Source organism: Chelonus insularis, unplaced genomic scaffold (genome assembly GCF_013357705.1).
Source record: "Chelonus insularis isolate UGA/USDA-ARS -01 unplaced genomic scaffold, ASM1335770v1 contig_164_pilon, whole genome shotgun sequence".
NCBI lineage: Eukaryota > Metazoa > Arthropoda > Insecta > Hymenoptera > Braconidae > Chelonus > Chelonus insularis.
Window position 1 is genome coordinate 132,694 of NW_023276404.1, and position 27,918 is coordinate 160,611.

Here is a 27,918-nt window from a genome sequence, read left to right on the forward strand (position 1 = left end):
TTAATTTCTGATTTATCATTCTTTGAATATTTCATCTTGACTTTAATTAATAGAAAAAACATAAATCAACGAACTAAGAATGAAAATAATTTTTAAACAATTTAAATTATCTCTATCATCTTATCTAACTATATTCTCATTTTGTTACTAAAGTTTATAAAAATCACCAACGGAAAATTCTATCCCTAGAGTAATTGAAAGAAGAGAATTGCAATGTTGGCAATAAAAAATTTTTTATCTAAATCTCAGAGCATATTTAATAGAAAAAAATGTAGATTGTGTTGAAAGTAGAAAAGGATCTATCAGGGCAGACATTTATGTTAAAACTAGCTATTTTATTTTAACAACAAAGATGCAGCATACATAGAGGAGATGAAAGACGAGTATGCTGGCAGACGAGGAGCGAAGGTAATTGAGTCCTCAGCAAAGATATGGTCGTACAGGATATTCTGGCTTTAAAGCCCTTCCTCTCTGGCGTTTACCGTCGCTCGAGGGTAGAGCAAGTGAGAGCATATGAGACATACGTATATAGTATACTGCTAATAATATTATTGTACCTTGCCCCAAGCAGCACAATGGGCCTTTGTCGTGGCGTCACAAAGTGCGGCCCGCGTAAACTCAACGCTGCAATCGCTGTGGCTTTAACCTGGACGTAAATTACGGCCAGCGACTCATTGTCTGCTCATATAAACTTAACTTGCTTATGCTGATGAATCCCCATACGTTCAATTGAGTACCACCACCACCACCTTGGACAATTTTTATGCCGGATAAATACTCCTTAATGAGGTGGGAATAATCAGGAAGATAATAGAATTAAATATTTAAAAATAATAAAACAATATAAACTTCTCTTTTTTTTTTCTTTCAGAATAAATTAATATATTTTATAATGGATATAATGGTAATGTCTGTCGATTTTTATGGCATTTTTGAATTTATATAACTTAAAGTTTGTTTAAGAATTCATATAATGCACACACCATAATTAACTTTACACATTTTTCATTTTTTTTTATTCACGCTCTATAGGTTTATTTAATGATTTTTGCTTTTTTTTATTCACCTTTACACAACGTTTTTTAATTATCTTTATTATCATTATCAGCCTGCCTATTTTATCTATATATACACTGGCTCTATTGCTTTATTAAATTATCTTTTGCATTGTCAGAAAAAAATTATTTTCAATAAAGTCATAAATACACTGGAATGTATTCAAATAAAAAAGATGATTTTTCTTTTCAAAAGAAGTTAATGAATTAATTATTTATTCCTCTTTTGAAAATGATTATTTTTCTCAATGCAATCAATCGACTCATGCACTATGCATATTCGCCAACAGAAATTAAATTAATTAAATCACTATTTACATTATAAATACAATTCACAATCTCATTACAATCAAAGACTTTCATCTTAATTTTATTCATTCTGTTATTTATATTCTATTTAATTTCACGATTCACTCATTCTCTCTCTTCCATTCTCTCTTATTGCACACTTTATAATATTTACGTCGATGGCTGACTGACGAATTGATTGGTGAGATTGTAATGGATAACATTGCATTCAAAACTCAATGATCTCAACCTCTATCATGTACAATAGAAAGATATGTCAATTGATGATATTAATTCTCATACAAACAAATCGTCAATCAGTGAGTATATTCAGTCTCCAATCAGTGTCTGCCTCCAACGGGACTACGTCGTGGAAGGCGAAGTGGGAACGGATATTGGTGACGTTGGAGAAATTGACTGTCTACCATTAGATAACGTTGATGGAGTTGATGCACGAGTTGGATCACATTTAGGAGTGTTGGCTCGTGTATTTCCCAACAAACTATCAATAGAAAAAGGGTTCAGTCGTCGTCGTTCTTCTCTACCTTTTACCGACAAGTCAATGCTTCCACTCTGGACTTCATCATCATTGCGGTCCATTTGAGAGCGGCCAAGACCCCGAGGACTTTCAGAAGATCGACGAGCCACGTTATTACTGAGACTCACCAACTCCCTCCGTCGTTCCAACAGGCTTAGACCCCAATGGCGAATTCCTTGCTGATGATTCAAGTCTAGATTTAAATTTAAAGGTCCATTGGGCCTTTGGTGATCATGTGATTGATGTGGTGCTCTTCCTGATTCTGTTTGTTCTATCGTTAGTCTTGGATAGCTTTCTCCATCAATAGATCCATCTGCTGCTGAATCTACTCGTTCACTCTCACTCTCACTACACGAATCTAGTCCTCCTACGACATCAATCTCTTCATTTGCATCATTACCCGAACCCGACACACTGCTGCCTTCGTTCAAACTTCCTAACTGGCCAAAGGATCCACTCAGGTGACCATTGAGAGGATTTCCACTTGCATTTGCGGCACTTCTAGACTCCCACTCAGCTTTGAGTGTTGATAAGTCGACAGTGATGCCCTGGAACAAACATGGGAATTTTTTTTTTTATTTGACAGATATTAATTATTATTCTAATGAAATGCAAATTTAGGATCATTAGTAGAGGGGGTGTTTGAAATAGATTATTAATAATTGAAATGCATGAGAGTCTTGTTTCAAGGTTAGATTATTGATGACAAATATTTTTTTGCTGATTATCAGTGGAAATGATTTTTTTTATTTCAATTTATTCCAGGAATATAATTTCTAAAAATGATATACTTAAATAAAATAACTATTATTTATGAACGTCGAGTCGTTTATTATTGATCGTGTTTCTGACTTCCGATTACTGTATTTTTTACATGAAAAAACTTGTTTAGAAGCTTAAAAAAAATATGAATATGTGATTTTTTTAGTGGAAATAGTTAAGACCAGTTTTTTTGCTAAATATTACAAGTAATAAAAAGCTTTATAATTAAAAATTATAATTCTAATTAAACACATAAATTATTCGGTTATCAATAATGAATAATCAATAGGAAATTTTTTATTTCTTCCAATCATTTATCAATTTTGAGTAGAACAAATGAGTTGAAAAAAATTCTCAACATTCATTAACTTCTGTTGTAACAGAAAATAATTATTCAAGGTATTTTGTGCCTTCTTGTTTTTTCTCAAATAATTTAAAAAACTTTTCAATAAAATCAAAAAATCTCTTTACCTTTGCCGCAAGTTTTCTTTGCTGTCGTTCCAGAGTTTTTAGCAACTTCTTTTGTCTCCTCTCTCGTTCTTTCCTCCTCAATTCTTCCGGTGGAATTGGCTCTCCACTGCAGCTCTGTGGATGTGCATTGTGTGCCGGCCTTCCTGGTCCCTTTTTTGTGTGTTCTTTTTTCCTCCACTTGGCTCTTCTATTTTGAAACCATACCTAATGGAAAAAAAGAACAACCAATTGTAGTTAAAAAAAAAAAATTACTGGTTTTAAACTTTAAAACTAACATTTACTGGGGAGAAAAAAAAGTTGTTAAACATTTTTTAATCCATGGGGCTGGCAATGGGATAGGTGGTTGGAGGGTTCTTAACTCGCGTGGGCGCGAAAGTGTTGGGTTTAAAGGAGTAAGATGGCATGGGGGAAATAACTGGGCAAAAAGAAATGAAGACATTAGTTGGGAGGGTTGGTCGCACGGCCAGTAAGCGGCGCAGGTCTCACGCGAAGTCAACGATCGATACACCCCTTCTTCATTCTTCTATCAAAAGAGCCTTTCTTTTTACTCTTTCCTTCTTTACCACAAAAATATTGTATCCATAATCAACTGATAAATCATCGATACCATAATGAATATTTTCTTCTTATTTATTGAAGTATTTTGAAAACAATCAAGTGTTGAAATATTTTATTAAATGTATTTTCTCAGGATTTTCCACTTCATTTATTTTCGTGAGTAAAGAAGTTGATAAAAAGTTTGTGTTAACATAATTGGAGTTGTTGAGACAATTAACATGTCCAACATGACTTGAACCGATGTACAGTAAAATGAACGACTTCATTATGTCCTCACATGAGGATATCTCCCTTTTGATCCTACCATGTGTCTCCTGCATCTAATCTCCGCATGTTCCTTGATTGAGATGCCAAGATAAACACCAAAGGTAAATCAAAACTAACAGACAGGATGTCAACTACTGAGATTTCAGATCCAGTTGCTTGAATGAATCTTCAATTCCCTTTTGCTTATTGAGTCTCTCGACCCTTTTATGAATTCGTTACTCAGATACATTATTTATGTCAGACATATAAAGGGCTAGACATGTCAAATATCAAATTTTTTCCCATTATTCTCAATCAGGATGATCTTTAATCCTACCCACCTTTAAACAATTTATAATAATAAATTTATATTTTATGATTTACTAACAATCTTCAAATAATTATTACAAATTTATCAATAAATTAACTCTTCTTGATAAGATTTAAGCATGAAATTGGAAAAAAGTAAACAAAAAAACAAATTCAGTCAATAAATAACGGTTTTAATGAATAAAGTAGTTTAGATTAAAAAGTAAATGCAATAGAGTTTGATACAAATCCTTGAAATGATCGGTAGAATAAAATATAGTAGCAAACGAGTTGGTTTAATATGATTATGCTAAACATTTATTCGATTTCGTTTATCAACTGTAATAATTCTAGTTAAATAGTTCAATTTATTTTATCGAGATATATCTTTTTCACACAAATTATCCAGTAATATTGTTTAAGGCATATTTATTTTATTAAACATATCACATTTAAAATCTCCAATCTGTAATTGCGGTTGTTTAAAGCTCGAGGGGTATACACACACTCTATCGAATTTATTCGATCCGGAGTATTATCGTGGCAGCATCGAACCCGAATGGACCTTTTCCAGTCGAACACCCTCCGATCCATTTGGTACCTTTTCGAAAGTATATAACCACACTGGCTGACGAGCAGATGGACCAACTACCCCCAAGAGGGAATGAAAAGTAGTATGAAGTAGAAGTTGAATAAAAAAAAAAACAAAGCGTAAAGGCCAAGGGTCGAATGGTCAGAAGTTGGAAGCCGTCGCACCCCCGTCTGTTCATATCATTTTAACATTCTGACTCAAGAGTCCTTCACTTTGAATACTCAACTCCCTTTTAAAACTATTCTTATCGTCAGGACCAATCTCTTCTACACCCTATGCTACATCGTTGATATCAAAATACGTACAAACGTTAATAGACTCTTAATCTTTAATGTGTCAAAATATTGCTTCTGTTATACAGTGATTTTTTTGTTTTCTTTTTATGATGAAATGATTGGAATAATGTTTCAAAATCAATATTAACTAAAACTTTGTTACATAAAAAAAATTGTTTTCTCTTGAAAATAATTTATTAACATTCAAAAAAAATTAATATCGTTATTTGAAGTTAATAAAATTGAGATAAAGATGATTTTATTAAAAATTGATTGAATAAATTAAGGATATAAATTTGTTTTTTAATGAATTAAGTTGTAAATTAATACTTTCTAAGGGGAACAAAATAAATGAGATGTTTAGAAAATATTAAAGGCTGTTACATATTGAATTGCAATAAAAAAAAATTTAGTAATTGTTTCTAGGGAAATATGAAATTAAAAATAACGATAAAATGAAAAAAAAAAAAAAACAAAAGAAACTTACAGCCACTCGGCTTTCTTTCAAGTCCAGTCTCACAGCCAACGCCTCTCGCATAAAAACGTCAGGATAATGGCTCGCCAAAAATGCACGTTCAAGTTCTTCAAGTTGCCAACTATTGAAATTCGTCCGACTTCTTCTCCTTTTACTGCCACTCTCATCAGATTCATCATCACAAACTGGAAGCATAAAAAAAAAAAAACTAGAAATATTCAATTATTTTTATACTAGACACAGATAAATATCCTTATTCATCATCGAAAATAGACAATTGTATTTAGATTACCATAAAATTTGTTTGTAGCAAAAATAATACACATTGGCCATGACCCCCTCTATTAGATAAGAGAAAAGAAGATGTTACCATACTCAAACAGTAAACTACGCTTCAGATATTCGTCCTCTCTCCCTCTCACTATCTTTTGACTTTGCCGATATACTATACATAATATTCTATATTGAATAAACATGAAATTTCATGATTTTACGAGGACGATCGATGTTCGGTCCAGAATAGAAGTGTTATCGATGTTGGGGGATCTGCTCAACGACGATTGTTTTGCTCTCATATGTATGCTAATGTCGGCGCGGGAATTGAATAAAAGATCGAGAATTATGATTGACCCTCGGTTGGACTTATCTTTACTTTTTCCTCCTCTCTCTTGGTTCTTGAAGAAAAATAAAAATAACTTAACTGCAACTGGGGTGGAATTGACATAAAGTCTATCATGAAAACATTGAATTATTTAACAATTAAAATTAATTTTTAAATCCACCAGAATCCATCAATTCTTTTATTCAATTTTTATCATAAAAAATCTTTTCTTTTGCTTGTTGGTAACTTGACCCACAATAATTCTAGTAAATGAAATAAAATCAATCACAATAATAAATCTTTCTGATGAATACATAATATTTAAAAGAATAAAATATTTTTCTATCATGAAAAAGTATGAGATGGTTTTTAATTGTAAGATAGAATTGTGATAGATAATGACTACTCATAAATTTTAATATTAATTTAAAAAGTACTTCTGCATTGCTATCAATTATTTGCAATCTCACTAAGCTTTATCCTTCCATCATTTTTCAATCAGCTTGATATAGTTTCCATTAATCTCTACTTTTCACTCGGCATATAACATTTTGCAGATTAACATACCAAGGAAGATTTACTTGCATTATTTCATAGGAAAAAAAAAAAACGATTTTTAAATGAAATCGCATGAATTGAATGAAAAAAATGCTTAGTAAGTAATGAAATATTATGTAAAACGAATAACGTTAATTGAATCGATTAGTTTTCTCATATTTAATCAAGAAAAAAGCTATTAAATTGTGGAATTGAATCAGCAATTGGATAACAAGATAAAGATAACGTCGTAGAAATAGATGTGCGATAAATATCAAAAGTAGAAAGAGTATAAAAGCGTTGTGAAAAGAAGTAAAAGAGTAATACAGTAGGGGGGGGGGTAGTTTGAACCAATTCTCATATATACATACATATATAGAAGACAATGTCACCAGAAAGAAATTCAATTTTCTTCGAGAAAATTAAAAGGAATGAGAATTTCTAACAGTTTTTATTATTACGAATTTTATAGGATCGTTTTTCTTTCAACAACTGTATTATTTTTGCGGAATGTTAAGTGGATAATGAGATTTTGGCATTCAGTAGTTGATCGAAATATTATTTTAATAGACAAGAAATGAAGAAATCGGTTGCAAGACTCTTTTGAGTTTCTCAGTGCCTTGTTTGGTTTATTGCTTGGAGGATGAAAAATGATCATGGGTTGCATTAATCCTCGTAATTAGACACGATTTATTCGCGCGGCAGTCTCGAGGAATACTTGTCGAGGCAAGTCGCAACTCGCGAGCATCTCGATGGATATCGATCGGGACTCTCATTATTGATAATCCATAATCCGAAACGAGCATCGGTACCAGGCGCACAGTGGCAGCTTGAAAGATCGTCTCGTGGGTAGAAACCCTCCGGGGAACTTCAATTTCTTCGCTCGCCAGATATTATGCTGCTGTATAACGGTGAAAAATTACTCGTAATGTCAAATGAAATAAAATACCATTTGCACCCGAGATCAAGACTAATTGAAAAAAAAAAAAATCAACTTCAATTCCTTTTAAAAAATTACAAGTGTTAAGAATAAATAGTGTGTAATATTTTTTTAGTCTTAAATGAAGTACAAATGAAGTGTAAAAAAATATTTATCGTGAGATTATATTTAAAAATGTCAGAATTAAAATGGTTGTAAAATAAAAATAAATTTTAAAATTTCATGGAAAAAAATGTTTCCATAATTTTTTTATAAAGATAAATAGAATTTAATGACTTTCTATGGAGACAAAATAAATTAATCTTTGTCAAAATTGCATAAGATAATATCGAGACTAGTTCGAAGTATATTAGAATTAATTAAAACATAATAGATAAAGTTAAATTCAGTTTGAGAGTGAATTTTTTTATAATTTTAAAGGAATAATAGACTATTGTAATAATTCATTACGTAGTGAGTATGATGTCATAGAGTTATCAAGATAGAATAAATTAACGTCAACATTAATTTAAATAATACTATAAAATATATAAATAAGTTAATATTCAGTTTAAAAAACATTTCCATAAATAAATGTACCTCAGAATTAATTTGACTCAATGTTATCATTTTTACGCAATAGAAAAAATAAATATACCACTTAGTTAAAGTGAAATGATCGATGGAGATTAGAAGGAAAAAATTAAATCAAAATTCCTTTAAAGAAGAAAAAAAAACTCGCAAGATTTAAATGCAAAATGGAATATAAAGAATTCTTGTGGGTGTAATTTTTACGATATATCTTAATTCTGATGCTAAATTTAAACGTCAATGAAAGAGAAATGACCGAGTCGTGCGCGTAAAAAGTAGAAGAATGGACATTGGAGCAGTGAAAGAGTGTCGCGTGCACACGCGATAGCTTATGCTCTGTTTGTCAGGCAGTATAGAAAAACGTGTATTAAGTCATAGACTACGTGAGATTACGTTGATACTTAACGATTAGTTCTTGTGAACTCGTCAATTATACTAGCGGTCTAGGTGAGTTCTAATTAATTACGTGCAGTGCACAGCACATATTATCAATTATCTCTTTATAATAGCTGTATAAAATTCAGAAAAAAGAGAAATATTTGTTTGTTATCATCCCACTCTCATTTGTTTCCCTTTATCACGAAGCTTAAGGAAAAAATTATCATGACAAATGACACAAATTAAAGAGGCATATATTTAGTTTATTCGTTTGATATACAATTGTTGGCACGAATAGTGTACTGTTAAAGATCTTTACGATTACTTAATAGCATAAAACCTCCTAGATTATATATATTGCAGATGTACTCTTGGTAGAGTAGGTTTTCCAGTGCCAAAGATAAGCCAGTGCAGTTTCCAGGTTAGTGGTAATCACTGATTTACCCCCAGTCTCTTCTAAGCACCAGCTGGAATGTCGACTTTGCATTTAGAGGGTAGTCTTGTTAAATGCGAGCCAACAAAGTCATTAGCACTAGAACGATGTTTTCAAGCTCTCCAGGGAAGCCTCGAGATTCTCTCACTTATTTTATGTACTCAATAAAATTAGTTAAAAATCGTCTAGGCTGAATAAATTTGACATTAAATTTATTTTTAGTATTTTTCACAACTTTTTTTATATTCTGATTCGTGAGTTTCATAAAATTGTTTAGCACATCTTCAGTGGCTTAAAAAGTTGGTTTATTTGATGTTAAACTTGTTTATTTTTAATCTTTGATATTGAAAGATTTCAGCTTTAAATCATTTTAATTTTTTCTTTACTTGTAACTCATTGTAATGTTCTATTACAATGCACTTAAAGTATTTAAATATATCATGTTATAATCCATAATAAGTGACTACAATATTTATAAAATAGGCGACCTCATATTTAAAATTTGCAGTGCTGTGATATTTAGACTCTAAAACAATTTTTTTGTTTTTAACAATTAATTTTGATTCAATTCAATATTAAATATTCATTGTTTAAACTTCAAAAATATTACTTTAAAGTCATTAAAATGTAATATATAATGTTTTAAAAATAATTTCATCATTGATTAAAAAGTGTTTTCATCAACAACTGCTTCAAAATGAGCAAGTCTTGTTAAGCAACATACGTATCCTACCCCTAAAATAATTTTCGTTAAAATAATTATTGTTTCCTCATCCTTTGTCCCAATTAGAGATAAGCCGATACCCAGCTAGTGATTATTTGCCTACGTGTGTTGACTGCTTATGCAAGTTGAAAGCAGCAGATGTTTTTATGCAGTAATGCTCTAGAGAAGGCGAGAAAGTTGAAATGATATAAGAAATGTGTAAGAAACAATAAAAAAAAAAAAAGTAATGTGAACAAGGGTTGAAGGGAAGGGATTATTAAGCTGTAAGGCGTTAACTGGCATAAGGCGTCGGTAGGTGGGATACACACTGGCTTGCGTGCCAAGCTGACTACATTTGCATCTAGACACCATCAATCCTTCTGACGCCCAGTTCAACCCCCTCTCAGTCTCGAATGCCCCTCGTATAGCTGCAATCCTGCACCCCCTTTTCTCCCCTTCACTTCTTCTTTCTCTTTCTCTTCTGTCCATCAACCCGCACCTTCAGTCTCGATCAGAATTTGAATTAAATATCTTCCATAATATCATGAAAGATTGCTATGCTACTTTTCTTTAGCACTTTAAGATTTTATACTTTGTTACAGTTTCGCTCGTTAATTAAACGAGATTGAATAAAAAAAATTACTCGATGAACTTGTTTTAATATTCCATTAATTAAATCTTTATGCTTTAATCATGAGTTATTTTTATTTTTGTGTTTCCATGTTTAATCATGAAGCTTATTATTATGCTGCACTTTAATCTACACAATAACCATTTCGTAATAATCATAGTCTAATTATTATAATCGATTGACATAATATTTTAAAAATTAATTTTATTAAAATTTTTTATAGAAATTATTTAAACTATTTCCTATTTATATTGGACGAGGGAATTGTTTGGCATGAAATCATTTTTTGCAAGAATTTTCTACCATTATCTAACGGTTTTAAGAAAGAATAAATAACTGAATGAAAGATGTGCATCGTTTCCTTTAGAATATACTTAAACAGGCTTTTGAATAAATTCTCTGAGAACATTTTAACATTATTTTAAATATATTAAATTTAAAAAAATAAACTTCTTTTTATTTGATTTCTTTAGAATTTGATTAACCTTTTGAATGACAAGTAATTAATTGAACTCATTAATTAATTTGAATCATAAATATTTATTCTCTATTCATTAGAAAATAATGTTTAAACTTTTCAAACATTTTAAAAAAATATTCCAAGAATTTATTTATCGACATCAATAAATATTCATGCACAAAAGTCATAAGAAAATTCAATTCATCAATTTATTGTAAGCTAAATATAGTTTTCAGTTATTGTATTTCATATTCTGTAACTTTTTCATGTTAAAACCAAGTCTCTTGATATAATATCGAGCCTGCTATTATGACATTAAAATTTTTTTAATGCATACAAAAAGATCAAAGTGCATTTTATTAATGCAGAAAGAGAGAAAATTAAAAAAAATAGTAATGAAGATGTTATTATATAGATAGAATGTGTTTTGGATTTTATCATAAGGACAAAGTAGTTGATGAGGATGATGGTTAGTAGAAAACGAGACAATCATCTAGCGTCAAACGATCTCATCTATAACACGCAAGAGTGCCAGTGCCAGTGTGGAATCGAATGAGACCTGGTAGTCAGCAGTCTGTTGGACTCGATCCTCGTTGGAACATCGTTAAAGAACATCGGTACGTCACTGAGTAATTATATAGTGCTCATATTTTGCTCATCTACCGACAAGTACACACCGTGTAAATGTCGTCACACGGTACACCTGGTATCCACATTTTTTTTTGTTTATTTGTTCTTAATGCTTGATACTTAAAAAAATACTTGATGGCTTGATAGTTGAGTAAATTATTTCATAGATTAAATATGGAGCTTATTTATGATTGAACCAGGAAATTTGATTCAATTTCCGATATATAAAATTATAAATTTATATATGTAAAGGATAAAAAAGATGCGGGAAATTTGAAATTTATTGAATTTACACATTGATCAGAGCAATCGATTATTATCGTTTATTAAGATAATAATTTTGAAAAAGACTTTGAAATAATATGCCAAAGCGATAAGTAGCCAATTTTTTTTTCCAAGATAAAATCGACAAGCGAGCCGGTTAATTATATATTAATAATACTATGGTATGGCGTGCGATCTTCGAAGACATGAACGTTGTCGTCGGCGTCTCGCGATGCCCCAGGGAAGTCATGGCTTCCTTTTAACTCTTGCCAAGCCTTTTACATTTTTCGACCGTAAAATTGAGCCTTATTTTCCTCGAATATGCAGGAATGTACATTTTTAACATGATGATGAAGAATGATGAGGAGAAAGAATTTCTGACAAATTGATAAAAAACGAGTCTTGAATCATTTTACCCTCAGGGATTCAACTAGAACTTTACACTCTTAACATTTATTTTTATTTTTATTCAATTTAAATAATTATCATTTATTAAAATGTAATATTTTTTGGAACTTGGTCAATAGATTTTATGTAAACTGGTACTCTCAAATTATCATGAAAGAAAAAGAAATTAACTTCTTTAAAAGAAAATTATTATGTTTATTATTATTTACTCGACTGAGATACAAAGTCTGTAATGAAAATATCTGAACGTATTTATTCAATACCGTAAGTACATCATCAATTATCTCAGGATTTGCGATAAAACTTATTTCAAAAATTATTAGTAATTATATATTTATCAGAATACTTAAGTAACATCATTAATTATTTTTGACTTTCTTAGAAATTGGATTTGGGTATTTAGTAAGTTTGATTATCGTCTTTAGTCATTTTATAATCCAAAAATAAATGACAATATTGAAATTTATTTAAACAAATACAGTAGAAATATTTCAATAATACTTTAAATGTCAATCCCATTTTTGAAATTTAATTTTAATTTTTTCAAAAATATTTTTCAATAAAAAACCATAAAATGGTAATATTAATCTTTTTTTAAAATTTAAAAATAAAAAAGTGGCTTTAAAAATGAAGAAAAAATTAAAACACTTTGTAATTGCTGTAATCTTTGAGGTAAACTTCATTGAAAAAAAAAACAAATCGTCTCAACAGCAAGAATACAAATACTTTCATGACATTAAATTAAAAATGATGCAAACTTTATTTGAATGTTCAACAACTTGGAATGATTATTTATCATTAAACTTGTTACTGAATAATACATACATCTAAATAGTGAAAAATGACAGGATGTAGAAAATTGTTTTGTAAAATAATCAAAATAAAATTTAATTGAAACAAACTTCATTGAAATAAAGTAGTAGTAGAAATAAGATAATTATCAAAGGATCGGAGATAAAGGAACGTAGTTAACTAGCGTTAACTGTCACGTATACGTTTCATTTTATGAAAAGAGAGCGTGTGGAATATAATATTTAAAGGCAAAAAGGTATTATACCTTCATACGATACCTGAGAAAGGACGAATATTGAAGGGAATTAAAAAGAAGTTGCGTGCCGAGACTCGGGTAGCCCAATTACTAACCATGGGTTGTTACCCCCTGGCGTGTCATTTCCCGTAGAATATTATCTCCATTGCGTGAGTGCGACGCTCAAGTCGCGCGCGTTCACGGGCTGGTGCAGCCGATTGTTTTAAATGAGTACGATTGGAATCGGATCATTCGTTTAAGAAGGTAAAGGTCGATATTGATCCATATATCATCTCTGTACTTTTCTCTTTTCTTTATTCCACTTTCTATTCTTACTGTTCTAATTTTTATTCCTCTTTTTTTTTAATTCTTCTTTATTTTAATCATTTTACATATATATGTATACTATTATGATCAAACTCGACTTTTTTATTTTCATTCGATATCATGAGAATCGCGTGCATACAAAAACGATTATCGAATGCTTCCAGAGCTAAATATTCCCAGTGTTCACGTGAAAGAAATTTGTTTAAAGACTTGGAATGATTTATAAGAAAATTATGGATCATGGATAATTTTTTCCGACATTTTTAATTATACATCAAACTGATTAAACTATAGAAAAGGAATAATAATTTTACACCAGTAAATCATGTAAATTTAACTTATAAAAATTTTCTAAACTATCATTTTTATTAATTAACATATTCTAATCGACTTTTTTAATAAAATTCTTTTTTTGGAATTTATTAATATTTATGTTATACTCATCAATCGATTATTTACATATTTATAATCAATTTTAAAGTCAGAAAAAATTATTCAATCGATGAATAAAAGATCTAATAAAATTCTTGTAATCTTTCATCTGTGAATTTCATTTTTTTTCTTTTCTTAAAATTGAATATCAATTAATAAATACCCCGTTAATTTGAAATAATAAAAAAATTGATGATAAACCAGAAAATCGATGAAACTAATTAAATTATTTAAATGTTTTTCTGCATCGATAATTTTTTTCTGAACGTAAACATCGTTTTTATTTTACATAATAAATTATTTACATATTCCCAATCAATCGATAATTTAGAAATACTTAATCGATTGTAATTGAACGATCAATACTATTAATTGAATTATTTAAATGCATTTCAATAATTTGAAAGCATAAACATTCATTTAAAAGTTTGATTATTCTCAATAATAATAAAATATTTATATCACAAACATTTTATTTATTCAATCACGCTAACAAGCTTCTATACCCATTGATTATTGTTAATTAATCGTTGATTCAAAGACATTTATTAATAATAATTCTCATAGTAATATTTTTCATGATGCAATTAAATTACCACTTAAATATTGACATCATTAAACAGCTTCAGGATCTGTATTATATATTTATATTCACAAACAGAAGCAGATGTTAATTTTCAATCAAAGCAGTTGGTAGATAATTCTATCAAGAATAAATAAATTCTGTCAATAATTTCCCTCATAATTATAAATACCGAACGACGAGAGAGGGAGAATAAGAGAGAGAACAAGAGGAAACAGGAGTGAGAAGAGAGGGTGTGTCATTATGTATAAATATATTTTGCAAAGCATCGAGTGTGTATACAGGCTGTACATAATCCAAACGAGGGACTAATTAATGATAATTATTACGCAAGAGTAGCCAAGATGATTAGAAGTAATATGCAATAAATAATATAATTTTAATTATTTTTATATAATAAATATATTACAAGAAATAATTAGTTTGTCGATTTACGGTGCTTTTAAAGGGACTCACTTGACACGTGGAGTTATAAAAATAGACAGGTTGTATAAGAAAATATGTCGCTCATTGGTAAAATATTATTTTCAAGATATGATTTGTAAAATGTATAACAAGCAATGAATAATGTTTTTTAGTCATGTACAATATAATATCGTTATAGAGTCGTAAATATATCCTAATACATTGAAGAAGTACTTCGTGGAACTTGTTTTAATTTCCGCCGTGACTCGAATTGATATGAGCCAACGTTTGCAAACCCCTGCAACGTCTCTCATCATGTTGGTGCGAACTCGCGAACAATTGTAATTCAAGATCATTATCATTAAAGACAATTAGCGGAGCATATAAATACACCGTATCTATGCTCCGTCGGGCGTAACAACCCACCCGCGTGCGCGCTCCAGACTATTTAATTAATGTTTTCCTTACATTCTTTTTTTTTTCTCTCTCTCTCTCTCTCTCTTTCTCTTATTTAATTTCTTTATTTCCATTTTTTTATCGTCTGTTTTCTTTTACCAACTCTGACTGTTTCTTGACTTTGTCTAATACATTAAGTCGCCTGTCTTGTTCAGTAAGTTGAACATGATAAGAAATTACACGACAAGACATCGGTATCACTGTCAAAGAAGAATAACGACATATGGAAGCTAAAAAAATTATAAGTGACATTCTAACTGTTGATAAAGACAAATATCGAATTCAAAACGGCAAACATCAAAAAGTATATAATAATAATTGCTTAGGGTTATCATTGGTGATATTTTTTTGACCAGATTTTTAACCCAATTTCTCGCCCTGAGATTCATTATTTTTTATTGTTCAACTTGTTAGTTATTTTTAACTGATTTCGGAGCATGCTTACACTTAACATCAATATTTAGTAACTGTAAATATGTGAGTTATCTTTTTAAGTAAATGATTTTTTAAATGTTTTGCTTGTTTGTTTATAGTAGGTTTTGTAAATTTATTTTCCTATTTGCTAATTTGTGATAAAAGTATTCATTTTGTAAATTATTTTTCCAATTACCATTCCATGTTCCTTATCATTTCACACTCTATCTATAATATTATCTCTTCTACCGCGTGTTCGTGATCAATTTTTAATAAATTAACTGCATATTTTTCCATCAATAAAAAAACAGTTACAAAAAACTTTCCTGTTTATTATTTTTTTTTTTTTGTTTATTTCACACGTCTTGAAGTACATCTTTTTTGCAAGCCATTATTCACATTTTTGTTACAAAATAGTCAATAATATGTTTCATTTCTTCAAATAACTATTCGTGATCAATTTTTACGTTTAAAATGAGCTTTGAAATAAAACGTGAGAATCACACGACTTACGTGATATAAAAGATTTGAAAAAAATTTTGTGTAAAAATTATTTTCTTTGTTCTTTACGTTGCTAGTTTTTAGCCCTAGTTATATCATTGCCTATATAATACATTTCTCCATCACTTGCGCACAATTAGCTGCGTGTTAGAACCACCTGTATCTGTCAAATACACCACCTGTCTGAGTTTAACGATGTCTGTGCCAAAAGACTACTCGAGATGAATAGAAAATAAAATTAATATATACGAAGGATAGCTCAAAACACCACGTGTATGACGCCCAAATAGGATCTGTCTGACACGAAGTCATTTTGAGGCATCATCGTTAGTGCGGATTTTGCGTGGAGAAATTTGGACGATTCAACTTGTCGGTGTCGAGAGTACTAAGTCTTGAAGCCTCAAGGTAGATGTCGAGAGACACGCAAAGATATTTGTAAATTAACTTTTGTAAAAGGAACAAAACAAAGAAAAAAAAAGATGTCTTATATTTTGGATAGAGCAGAGAATATTTTGGGATTGCAGGTAAAAGGGCTGGAGAGAAGATGTGAGAGTATTGTGGATGAAGAGAGAGGGAGAATGATGGAGTAAGAACAAGAGTCCACTGGAGAATATATCGGTAAAGGTAGAGAAGGAAAGAAGTTTTGAAAAGGGACTAACGACCGGCAGTTAACGGCGGCTCTTAAATTGCTGGTTGCCCGTTGCATCTTCCACGGACGGCTTGGCCAAGAATTATTAAACTGTAGTTTAGTTTAAATTAAGTTATTACCCCCGAGCCGGCTTGTTTTGTTGTTCCTTGAGATTTTTCTTGCCCTCATCCTACTCATCGTCTTTATATTATCACAATCATTCTTCGTCTTTCCCGCGAAATTCTGGCGCCTTCTTGATGAAACTTAATGTCTTCTCATACTCTAATTCACTTGAAAATTTCACAAACAAACGACTTTTCAAATTCACGAATTAAAACGTTTACTTTTTACCACTAACTTTATGGACAAATTTATTTAATGGAAGAAAAATTATATTGCCCTCGAGGAAATTCAATCTGGAATCCTATTTCACTGAAATAAAATGTTTTTGTTGAGGTAATATTTCAAAAAGGGTGGGAGCATCCTGTCATTATTTAACGATTAGGTGAATGGATGGAATACATTGACTTAGAGAGTCAAATAAAAAATTATAGAACTCATTTTGAGAAGTTTTTTGAACATTTTTTTATCATGAGTAATATCAACTTCAAATTACTTCACTATTTTATTTATTTTTAGAAGAATTAACATTTTATTATTACTGATTACAGCATTAATTAATTACAAATAAAAGTCGAAAAATTTATTTAAAACCATTTTTTGAAGATGATTTCAATTTGTAAGCGGTTTTAATTGGACTCTAATGATGGAGATGCTTGAAAATATTAATTATTTATTTATTATCATTCTTTAAAGTTCTTCAGATAGATGATTTCGACTATAACTGTAATTATCCTTTCGAAAATTTTGATTCTCCAAAGGTTGGAAGAATTCAGAAGATCATTCAATTAACCCTTGGTTCCCAGCAAAATTAGATGGATGAAAAAATTTAAGGGATATTTATCTTTTAACTTGTCTTTTAAATTATAGTTATAGCAATAATAGAATATAAAAAAATTTCAATGATTAAATTATAGATATTTATTTCTGATGTTAATCGATTATACACTATATTTTTATGGCAAATATATTAGTTATAAACTTATAACTAATAATGATGTGTTCAAATAGTGAAGAAAATTCCGGTTTTTAAGTAAAATCTCCCTGAGACTGTAGATAAGTAAAATAACTCAGACAGGTAATCTAAGAGATTATGCCCGTGAGAGAAGTAAAGACAAGTAATTGCTTGAGAAGAAGAAAACACGCAAAGCCAAGTCACCCTTAAAGAGATTATAATCCTGGTATTTTCTGCAACTCATAATTTCATTATTTAGTTGTCATTTAAACGATTTGATTGAAAAAAAAAATTGTGTTCAAGTGTTGAATAAATTTAACACTTTAATTTCATTTTCTTCTGTCATTAGTATTATTATTGATAATCATATTTCATTTTTACATCCATTCATTTTTCTAAACAATAGAAAATAAATTTTATTAGAAATTGAAAAAAACATAATGAAAAAAATTATTAAACTGATTACAAGATTAAAAGAAAAAAAATTTTATTATAAAATTGATGGAAAGAAATGGCAACAAATGATTGATCATCAACACCAAGTTGATAAGCTATTGATGGTTTAATATCCAGGATATAAACAAAAGTAAAAGAAACTCAAATGAGATCACGTAAAAAAGAGATTTTCACCCTCGTGTTTGTGCGAAATGTTATTCGAACCGTCGGCTGATGAAAAGAAGAAGAGGGTAGTGCGAAAAGGGGTCTGAGCTTCGTAAGTGATCCCAAGAGGCTACAGGGAACGATCTTATGATTGACCACGTTACCAGGATCCCGTAGGACCATTTTCTCGGACAATGTACCAGGAATTTTCCCTTAGATTCTTTGCCATAATGGTTCAGACAATAACAAAGAGATTAGCTCATTTGTTATCGTGATACAAGACACAATGGTAGTGAGAAAAAATGTTTATCGTTAAAAATTAGCACAATCATTTCTCCAATGATTCTACAACATTTTAAGACATTTAATTAATCAATTAATTTACTAAACGACACATGAGAAAAAATTGATGCCTAACAACGATAATCACTTTATAACTTTTATGGTAAATAAAATTAATTATTGAATCGGTTGATTTATAGAAACTATTAATGTCAATCTCATGTCTCTTACTTTATCTAATTAATGAGAAGATTAAATTATTTATAGCTGTTAAATAAAATAATATAAATGCATTAAGTACCTTTTTTATCGTCGTCGTCAACCGAATGATCTCCAGTATGATGAAGATGGTGGGTGCCAGGATGATGAGCTGTTATTCCAGATACCAATGGGTGATTACTTAATACCGGATGAGAATGAGAATGATGATGGCTGAGAAATCTGACTGCTGCTGCAGCAGCTTGATGTTGAACTTGCATTGTTTGTTGTACTTGACTTGGGACATTGCCAAGTACAGAATGGTGAGATGGCCATCCTGGTATAGGGAATGGAAGCACTGGTGGTACTCGATGAAATAATCTTGCTGGAGATAAAATTGATCCTCCTGTTCCAGCTGATCCTCCACCAGGAGGCGGTGGGAATGACAACCCACCTCCTGGTTCTAAAACCATGTTCGGCACCAACTTGACTATCTTGATCAAGTCCCACGGGATTCGTTATTCCCGGGAACTATTCCTCACTGGCATTGATAAAAACAAATACTTAAATACACTTATTGTCAACCTGTTTGACAGTTAAATTAATATCATTTCTTTTGGAGTATTCAATAATAAAATCCAACAGTTACACTTAATTATTGAGTACACTCTAGTTCAAGTCTTGAAGCACTTAGTTTTGATTTAGAACACTTTTTAATTGATGTAGTAATTGAACAACATTAACACCACGTGAGAAGTCTAAGGTCCGTCGGAACTCAGGTAAGCTTTGAACAAGCATTCACATTCTTACCTGCAAATGTTTGGCTTCTTGAATGACTCTTCACTTTTAAAATCAATAAGTAAGTGTCACAATATCTAGACCACGTGCTATTGTCACTGTCAATATACCAAAGTGTCTACTGAAATTTTTTCTACATCAGATATCAATTTCAATGGACTATTGTGTTGATTTCAATGTAAGCTAGAGGATAAATTATTAATCCCTGTCACTAATCCACCTGGACCGTCGCATAAATTGACATTGATGTGTAATAATTATAGCCTTGATCAGTCTTTAGTGGATAATTAGCATAATTAGCACGTAAAACTAAGCTGACACCTTCTACAAGTTATCCTACTTCTCCAAGATCACCTTCTGCTCCTTCAAGTGGTTAAACTTGTTATAATATCCCTGTTACACAAATGTTAACTAAAACACTTGACATATCAGCATGTCCAGGTGATAAAGAACAGCACAATTTCACTTAAATTGTATCCAAAATAAGTCCACATTCAGGAGCAAGACCTTGATGATCTCCAAGGTCTTCAATCCTTTTCCCGCTAACACATAACTAACCAAAGCTGTCGTTATAAGACTCTGCTGATCCAGTCCTGTATGACCAGGGTGGACCACTACGGCACGAGCCAACGGCACAATACTATCTGGCTAGACAGGAGACCGAGTGATTCCCCACCAGTATGCTCAACATGAAAACCCGTTTTGGCTTCTACCGCGACTTGTATTCATTGGCTGTTGTAGTAGCGGGTTCTGGGGATCTACGATAAATTCAACCAATCCCTAGGCTGCTTTCCAACCAACTGGCACGCCCGTTGCTTACTTTTTTAACGTGGAATTGAATCAACGCCTTCCTCTTCCAACATACAGCTCTCTGCATCCGAGTGTAAAGCTTGGTGGGGACGAATCAATTGGCGTCTGCCCCGAATCAAGCCGCAAGATGGCTCCTCCCTTCCACCTGCCTACAACCAAAACCACCCTGTGTCATTCGGGGTTGATATCAAAATCCCAGTGATATTTTTTCATGGTTTTTCTCTACTTCATTCAGATTCAATAGTTGTTGAAATTTTAATTTTCTAGTTTCTTTTGTAGAATATTGATTTATATTTTATAGGTTTTTAAATTTATTTTGCTGATTTCTAACTATTGTTTTTCATTAGTTCTAACTGTTTTAAACACAAATAAATATTGATGAAAATTTTTTAATGCTGTAATGAGTGAAAAAAATAAATATATTTTTGGAGTAAAAATGTTTTTTTGTGTTACTTTTCTTTGTGTAAAGAGAGCTTTTTCTTGTCAGGGGCGTATACTTACCACCCCTCATTCGCTTTTCTCGCAGCCTCGGGGGTACGATCCTCTTTTAATAAGTGAGGGGCAGAGAGGAGAAAGGGGTAAACTCAGGGTGGGCTCGGAGGCGTTAAGTAATTACGTCTATTCTCTTCTGGGGAGAAAATTACTTGTGCCCCGAGCGTCCTGCAGCAGTGACTCTGGACGAGAAAAATTAGGAAATTAAAATTAACCCTTGTTTTCCATTCTCCTCTTTTTCCTTCAAACAACTACGCGTTTTATTTTACTAACTTGTTTCAATTTTTTTTTCATTTCCTCACTCATTGTAGACAATTTATTTAGCTTGACTTAATGCGCTTTATTTTTTTAATCAAATACATACACAATAAAAGTATTATAGAGGGAATACACCAATTATTTACTTTTTTTGTAGCTTTAAAATATTGTAAAAAAATTGAAGAACAAACTTGTCAGTCCATTTATGAAGTTTCTATGTATATATATATAAGACGTAGTTGGCTCTTCATGAGATTATTTCCTATTTCCGTCATGACGCTCGTGTATCGTTATTTAAGTTTTATATTAAAGTCAACGTAGAGAGCAAGTCACCGAGGAAATTTGATGTATAGCAAACGCGTGCCCTGTTTTCTTTCACCATCAGGCTTCTCACCTAAACGTGAGATATCGCGGTCGATCTATTTTTCATAACTTACATGAGCGTCTTTTCTTCCTCATCGTCACTCTACCCAAGTCTTTCTATCGATATTTCCATAATAGAGTATCAGCTTTTCTATCACTATTTTCCCCAAAGTCTTTTATATAAAATCATCAAAATATGTAAATTATTTTACTCATTTTTTCTCAATATTATAAAAAATAGTTCCCTCATAAACCCATGAATATCACTATTTCCTAAATATTTTCATATTATTACTAAATTTAAAAAATAAAAGCAAAAAATATTTTTCCAAATTACAATTAAAATGATTAAATAATTATTTATTAAAAGAAAAAATCAACAATCGTCAGTCTAATTATTTAAAATAATTAATTTAAAATATTTTCAATCAAGTTGCAATAAAATAATAAATAATTACAAAATAACTTTCAATCAGATCCATTCAAAATCTCTCATTCTGTTTTCCATTGTAATAATAATTTACTATTACGAGAATCTTGTAGACTTAGACACAAATATATGTTGTTCTTTGTCGAATTGAATTTGGAGAAGAAGCGAGAATGAGAGGAAAGGAGGAAATGGCGAGAGGATAAGTTGTGGGAGGAAAAAAGACAGAGGGAGAGTATAGGTTTCCGTGGCAACGCAAGAGAGGGCTTCTCTATACGGTTGCCCAGGCAACCCCTAACCAGCCATCCCTAAATAAACGTCGCAGAGCATAGTCAGAGAGTGAAACAAGGAGGGGATGCAAAGCTTGAGCATCTTCTCTCGATGGAAATACTTGGAGGATGGTGAGGGGATGCTACAGACGATAACTGTTACTCTCTGGCGAAGGTGAAGAGACCTAGTTAATTACTAAAGCGTTTTAATCGTCGACAAAGTTATTCCGTTGGCATGAGACCCACGAAAATGTTGGAGGGTGAGTTTAGTAAAGAAGCACACAGTGGTAAATGTGACTGTGTAAATTAGAGGATCCCTTCTTCTTCCTCCCCTTTCACCTCTTGATCCTCTTATGTACCAAAAACTTCTCGTTTCTTCATTTACCTCATCAGTGTCCTTCCTCTCTCTTTCCCATTTATCTCAAAGTTCTTCGGGTCATCATAAAATAAATGCCAACTAAAAGATTACGATTTCATTAAAACTATTAAATTGATCCTTCAACTTATTTTATTTTATTAGAATTTAATTAATTTTTTCATTATACTTTTTCACTTTAATTTCTTTTTCTTATGCTTTTTTATTAATAGACATGATACTTTTCTTGAGGCATATATAAGCTTACGAGATTCAGCTGAGTAACTTAACTTAATAAATTGCTACAAGAGTTAATGTGCAAGCGGCAGAATATAACTTTAAACTACACAAGAGAAAGAGAGTATAAGTGAGTGACGAAGTGCGCCCGGGGCTTTAGCACGGTGTCCTGGAGCCCGTGACTAATTAACTGCCGCTCGCGTTAATCGTACCACAGTAATACTGAAGAACATGTAGACTATGTAAACATCTAGCTAATTAACGAGCTTCAGGTCTACTAAGATATTCTTCTTTCGATCCTATTTTCCCTCTAACTACCAAACGAATTATTTTGCTCACTCAATGATACTTTAATTAATATAATCTAATAAATAATTTCAACATTCTTTTTCATCATCAAATTCTTTTATAAAATCATTCTTTCAACTGCTCTAAACAATAATTTATTTAAAAATAATTATTTAATACCTGATTTTTTACTCTAAATTTAATCGTACTTATTCCAAAGCATTTGAAATATTTTTTATTGTTGAAATAACAATTTATTGTTAAAAAATATTATCAAAAAAAGGGCCAATAAATTGTCAGAGTCTGTAAAAAATGAAGAAGATGTTGAAAGACTAAAGAAAATTCTTCCTAAAAAAAGCAGAGAAAAGAAGTCGTTGAAATAGTCTGACTTGAGCATTAGAGGAATGCAGAAATGGCTGCTGTGTCATACGAATCCTGTTTTTCCACCCTTATACTTGAAGAGAGTTTATACACTCTCTTTGTCATAGCTTGTTGTGAACTCTTGGCACGCAGCAGCGGTTAGTTCTGATTAGCGGCAGGGCGAATGACGTACCACTGGCTTGATGACGTGCCTGGAATACAAAAGTATAGTTGGACCGCAGAACGATACTTGACTGTAGTAAGCGAAAAGTCACCCCTCAAGGTAACAGAGCGTGCGTCGTTGAATCCTGTAAAAAATTCCGCAAGTAATAATCAACGAGGTATAAAGACTTTGCATCCTCTTAAATCTTCTTGAGAATATTCAGCAAAGTTTGCTTATCGATTCCACAGTCTTTATGGTACTTTACTTCGATAAGTCTTTATATTCCTTATAAATGTATGCTTCAAAGAGTTGGAGAATACACCGAGACCAAGATATAGACGTTGTACGCACAACCATCTCAGTATTCAAGTGTATATTCAAGTGTAATATAGTCTTCTCTTGATTTATGAGCTAATAGTTAACCGCTGGTAAATAACGCTAATCACATACTCTTATTACGTCCTGCTATTGCACGTCAGAACCCACATTACTTGAAGCTGTGGATGAAAATGTTTTGTCCGTTTTACTTAGCTATTGCTTTATAGAGACAATTTTCGACGAATCGTGCAATTTATATCTTTATTACACTACGAAAAAATTTTATTCACTATCTTGATGGCCAAATCATTGAAATAATCTTTTAAGATTATGATTATCTTTTTTTTGCTTAGTATTGCGCTCGAGGTATTTGGAACTGAAGGGTAATAATTATTGTTTTAAACTTGGAGGAAAATCGAATAAGAGTCAGAGGTTAAAATTTTCATTGAGGCTTTCAAGTAATACGTTTATAATTTTTTTTAACATGCACTTTAACTATTTACAGTAATTTATAAGTAAGATAAATGCTAGAATTTGTTTTATAAATAAACTTATTTGTTATTTGTTCATTATTTTAAAAGTAAATATCATGATTTAATAAGATAGTTAATTTTATATTGATGATCGTTGGGGGATGAAATTTGTCCTGATTTTTTTTTGTTAATAAAAATAGAAAACAGATAATCTTAGGAGAATTATAACTCTATTAGTTTTAAGATAAAATTTTTATCTTATTTTCTATAAGAATATAAATAAATTTCCATTAATTTTTTTCGGTTCAAGTAAGACATGAATCGGAGTATAATCATTTGATTAGAAGTTGATAAGAACTTTGAATTACTTCGAGTCGATTTCTAGTTAAATTATTTCTTATTGCATGTAATTATATATTGAACCTAGAGTTAAACATTCTCTATCAAAATTAATCAATAATTAAATTTATCTGTGGAGAAATTTTTAAGAAAAAAATATATTAATACGAAATGTTTAAAAAAAATAATTGATTTTTAAATAAAATATTGAAATTTGACCGCAATTTATCAGAAAAAATTATCTTTATTTATCAATCCATCGTTTTATGTTTGATAATACAATATTCTATTAACAATAAACAAATTTATTCAATTGTTTTTTACTTTTTTCGAAGAGTAAAATTTCAAATAATATCAGAAATAAAGTCTCGAATCTTTAAATGTAAAATGAATGAATAAAAAAAAGTTGACAGATAAAATGATTGAAAGAATATAGATAAAGTTTAATGATTCTATTAAACGAATAATCAAAATGATGACAATTAAACTTTCTTCTTGAAGTATTTTATCTGGAATATATAGCACAAGCAAGGTCAAAGTTTTAAAAAACTTTCCAACATTTCCTCTTTATCTGAAACTCAAGGATATGGAAGTTGATGTGTGAATAAAATGGCTCAAGTTAAAATAGACAGGGAAAAGATCAGCGAATTGAACGTGAGGTTAACCAATAGCACAGCCGGGAAGTAAAATACCCAATACAGTTTATTTCACCGATGCTCCCTCGCGCTTTCTCACCCGTCGTTTTCTTCATACCCAGCTCTCATGCTGACTCAACGTTTTTCTTTTCTACTCCTATTTTCTTTGCCTCACTCGTACATACCTATTCGTTCCATTGTCTTTTCTCTTCTTTTCTTTCACTTTTTCTTCCTATGATCATTGAGACTAAAAAATAAAACGAACAACTTTTCGATTTGCAGATCGCCATGGGACCAAGTTATTCGATTGGAAAAAGGTCAGTAGATAAAGGACTTTTTTAAACACTTTTTTATTCATCCTTTCGAAATAAATGAATGTCAATTTTTATTAAACTTCTTGATACTTTCGTGTACTTACATTTCGCCAATAACAGCCATTAAATAAAAAACATTTTAATTTAAAAAAGCGTCATATAATTAAGAAAAAGACTAAAATGAACAATAATTGGTCGTTTAAGGAAAAATACTGAACAAGTCGTGAGCTGAAATTTTAAGTTGAGTTTTGTCGTAAAAATTAATTAATTTTTTCTTGGAAAACATCCTTCCTTGCTCTAGTTCTTATCTCAAGACGATTAACAATATGGAAAGAATTCCAAATTTTTATCAAAATAATTCATAATATTATTTTTTTATTATTAAATTATTTTAATAATTAATCTATAATTCTATCTTTTTTAAATTTCATAACGTGATATAAATGAAGAGTAAAAATAAATGTAAAATCACTATCAACAACAACAAAACAAAGACTACGTCCTGATTTATAGAATTTTTCTTTCATTAAGTCTAGAAATAATAACAAGTTATCTATTTAATAGCAAATTAATAGTGGGAATTAAATTAATTTTCAAGAAACGTCAATTGTAAATCGATAGGAAAAGGAGCGGCACAAGATTATACTTGATCGAGATTGAGTTGGTGTTAGTGAACTGGAGATATTGATATAAACTGGGGGCAGGGCTGAACATATAGCGTGCTTTGTAATCAGGACTCCATTACCATCAGAGGTGGTCAATCTTCCGTGGACATTAACCCAAGAAACGAAAAGAGAAACTTAGACAAGGGGGGTAAAATGACGCAAATGTCTACATACTCAAGTACATTAATATCATCAATATGAATGCTTTTATTTATATCACAATTTTTTATAATGCCACTTTTTCAACATCCTTCACCTCATTTACTCATTTTCTCACAACCGCAAGTTCCGCGATAGCGATTATTGACGACTGCAATTTATTTGAAAAATCCATCACAATAATTCGATGATGAGAAATAAGAAAAAAGAGTGCGGCAGAGGGGTAGGAAAAAAGTCGATGGCGATAATCGACGCGATCAGACATCGTGCGCGATAACGACGTAAAAAAAATAATAATCTGTACTTTTCAATTTTACCAAGTATACTCTCGTTTATGCCGAAATCGTTATTACAATCTTTTGTGAAAAAGGCTCTCCCTCTTGGAACAACGTAATAACGATGGTGAGAACGCGGATGCCCATGCAATGAAGAGATGAAGAAGACTCATATCCAAGTGCATAAAAATTCGTCGGCCGGTTGTTGGAAATAAATACACGAAAATGCCGACGCCAATGGTCGATGATGAAGTTATCCAGCGATAATGGCGCCATTACGAGACACTGAAGTCTCTGGGGGAGATGAGTATATCCGGTGTGTGTGCCCGTAGGACTTGAGTTTAGCAAAGAAAAGAGATGCCAAGTGTTGGTGAACTCATGCTCACAAAAAGGACAAAGTAAAAGAAGCAAGAGAGGCACTCCTCACCTTATACTTACCATGGCGATTGTTTATGTTGGCTGATGGCCACTTATGTTGCACACACATCGCATTACCACAGCCCTCGACCCCTTCTTCCTCATCGTATGGCCGTTACTTAGCCCATGGCCTCAGTTGTAGGGTAATGGCGAACACGTTACAGGTAAAATGTATACTTAAGCAAGCCATACTCCACGATGGCACCGTTGTACACAGCCAGATTATCCATTCCTTTTTCTTATTTTTCCCTTATTCTATACTTTTTCTTATAAAACGATACGCTCCCTCATTATTTTTTCCCATCAAATCCCACCCTGAATAGCTTAATTGCACCTGCGTCCATTTTTTGTACCGATTCGGCTGCCGTTATTTCGCCGATTTGGTTGCTGATCTGTTATGTATACCGATCACGCTGTCGATCAGAAGAGAAAGTACTAATTGAACAGTTGC

The 27,918-nt window shown here is 31.3% G+C and overlaps 1 protein-coding gene across 1 annotated transcript; it reads right to left on the reverse strand.

Annotated features, from left to right (window-relative positions):
* Positions 1-1,191: 1,191 nt before the first annotated feature.
* Positions 1,192-20,470, reverse strand: LOC118064168 (uncharacterized). The gene is made up of 4 exons (XM_035078587.1): positions 19,156-20,470; positions 5,582-5,754; positions 3,115-3,318; positions 1,192-2,429 (listed from the first exon to the last, which is right to left on the reverse strand). Exons 1-4 carry the CDS (start codon positions 19,523-19,525, stop codon positions 1,707-1,709), a joined length of 1,470 nt encoding a protein of 489 aa, XP_034934478.1. The 5' UTR covers positions 19,526-20,470; the 3' UTR covers positions 1,192-1,706.
* Positions 20,471-27,918: the final 7,448 nt, after the last annotated feature.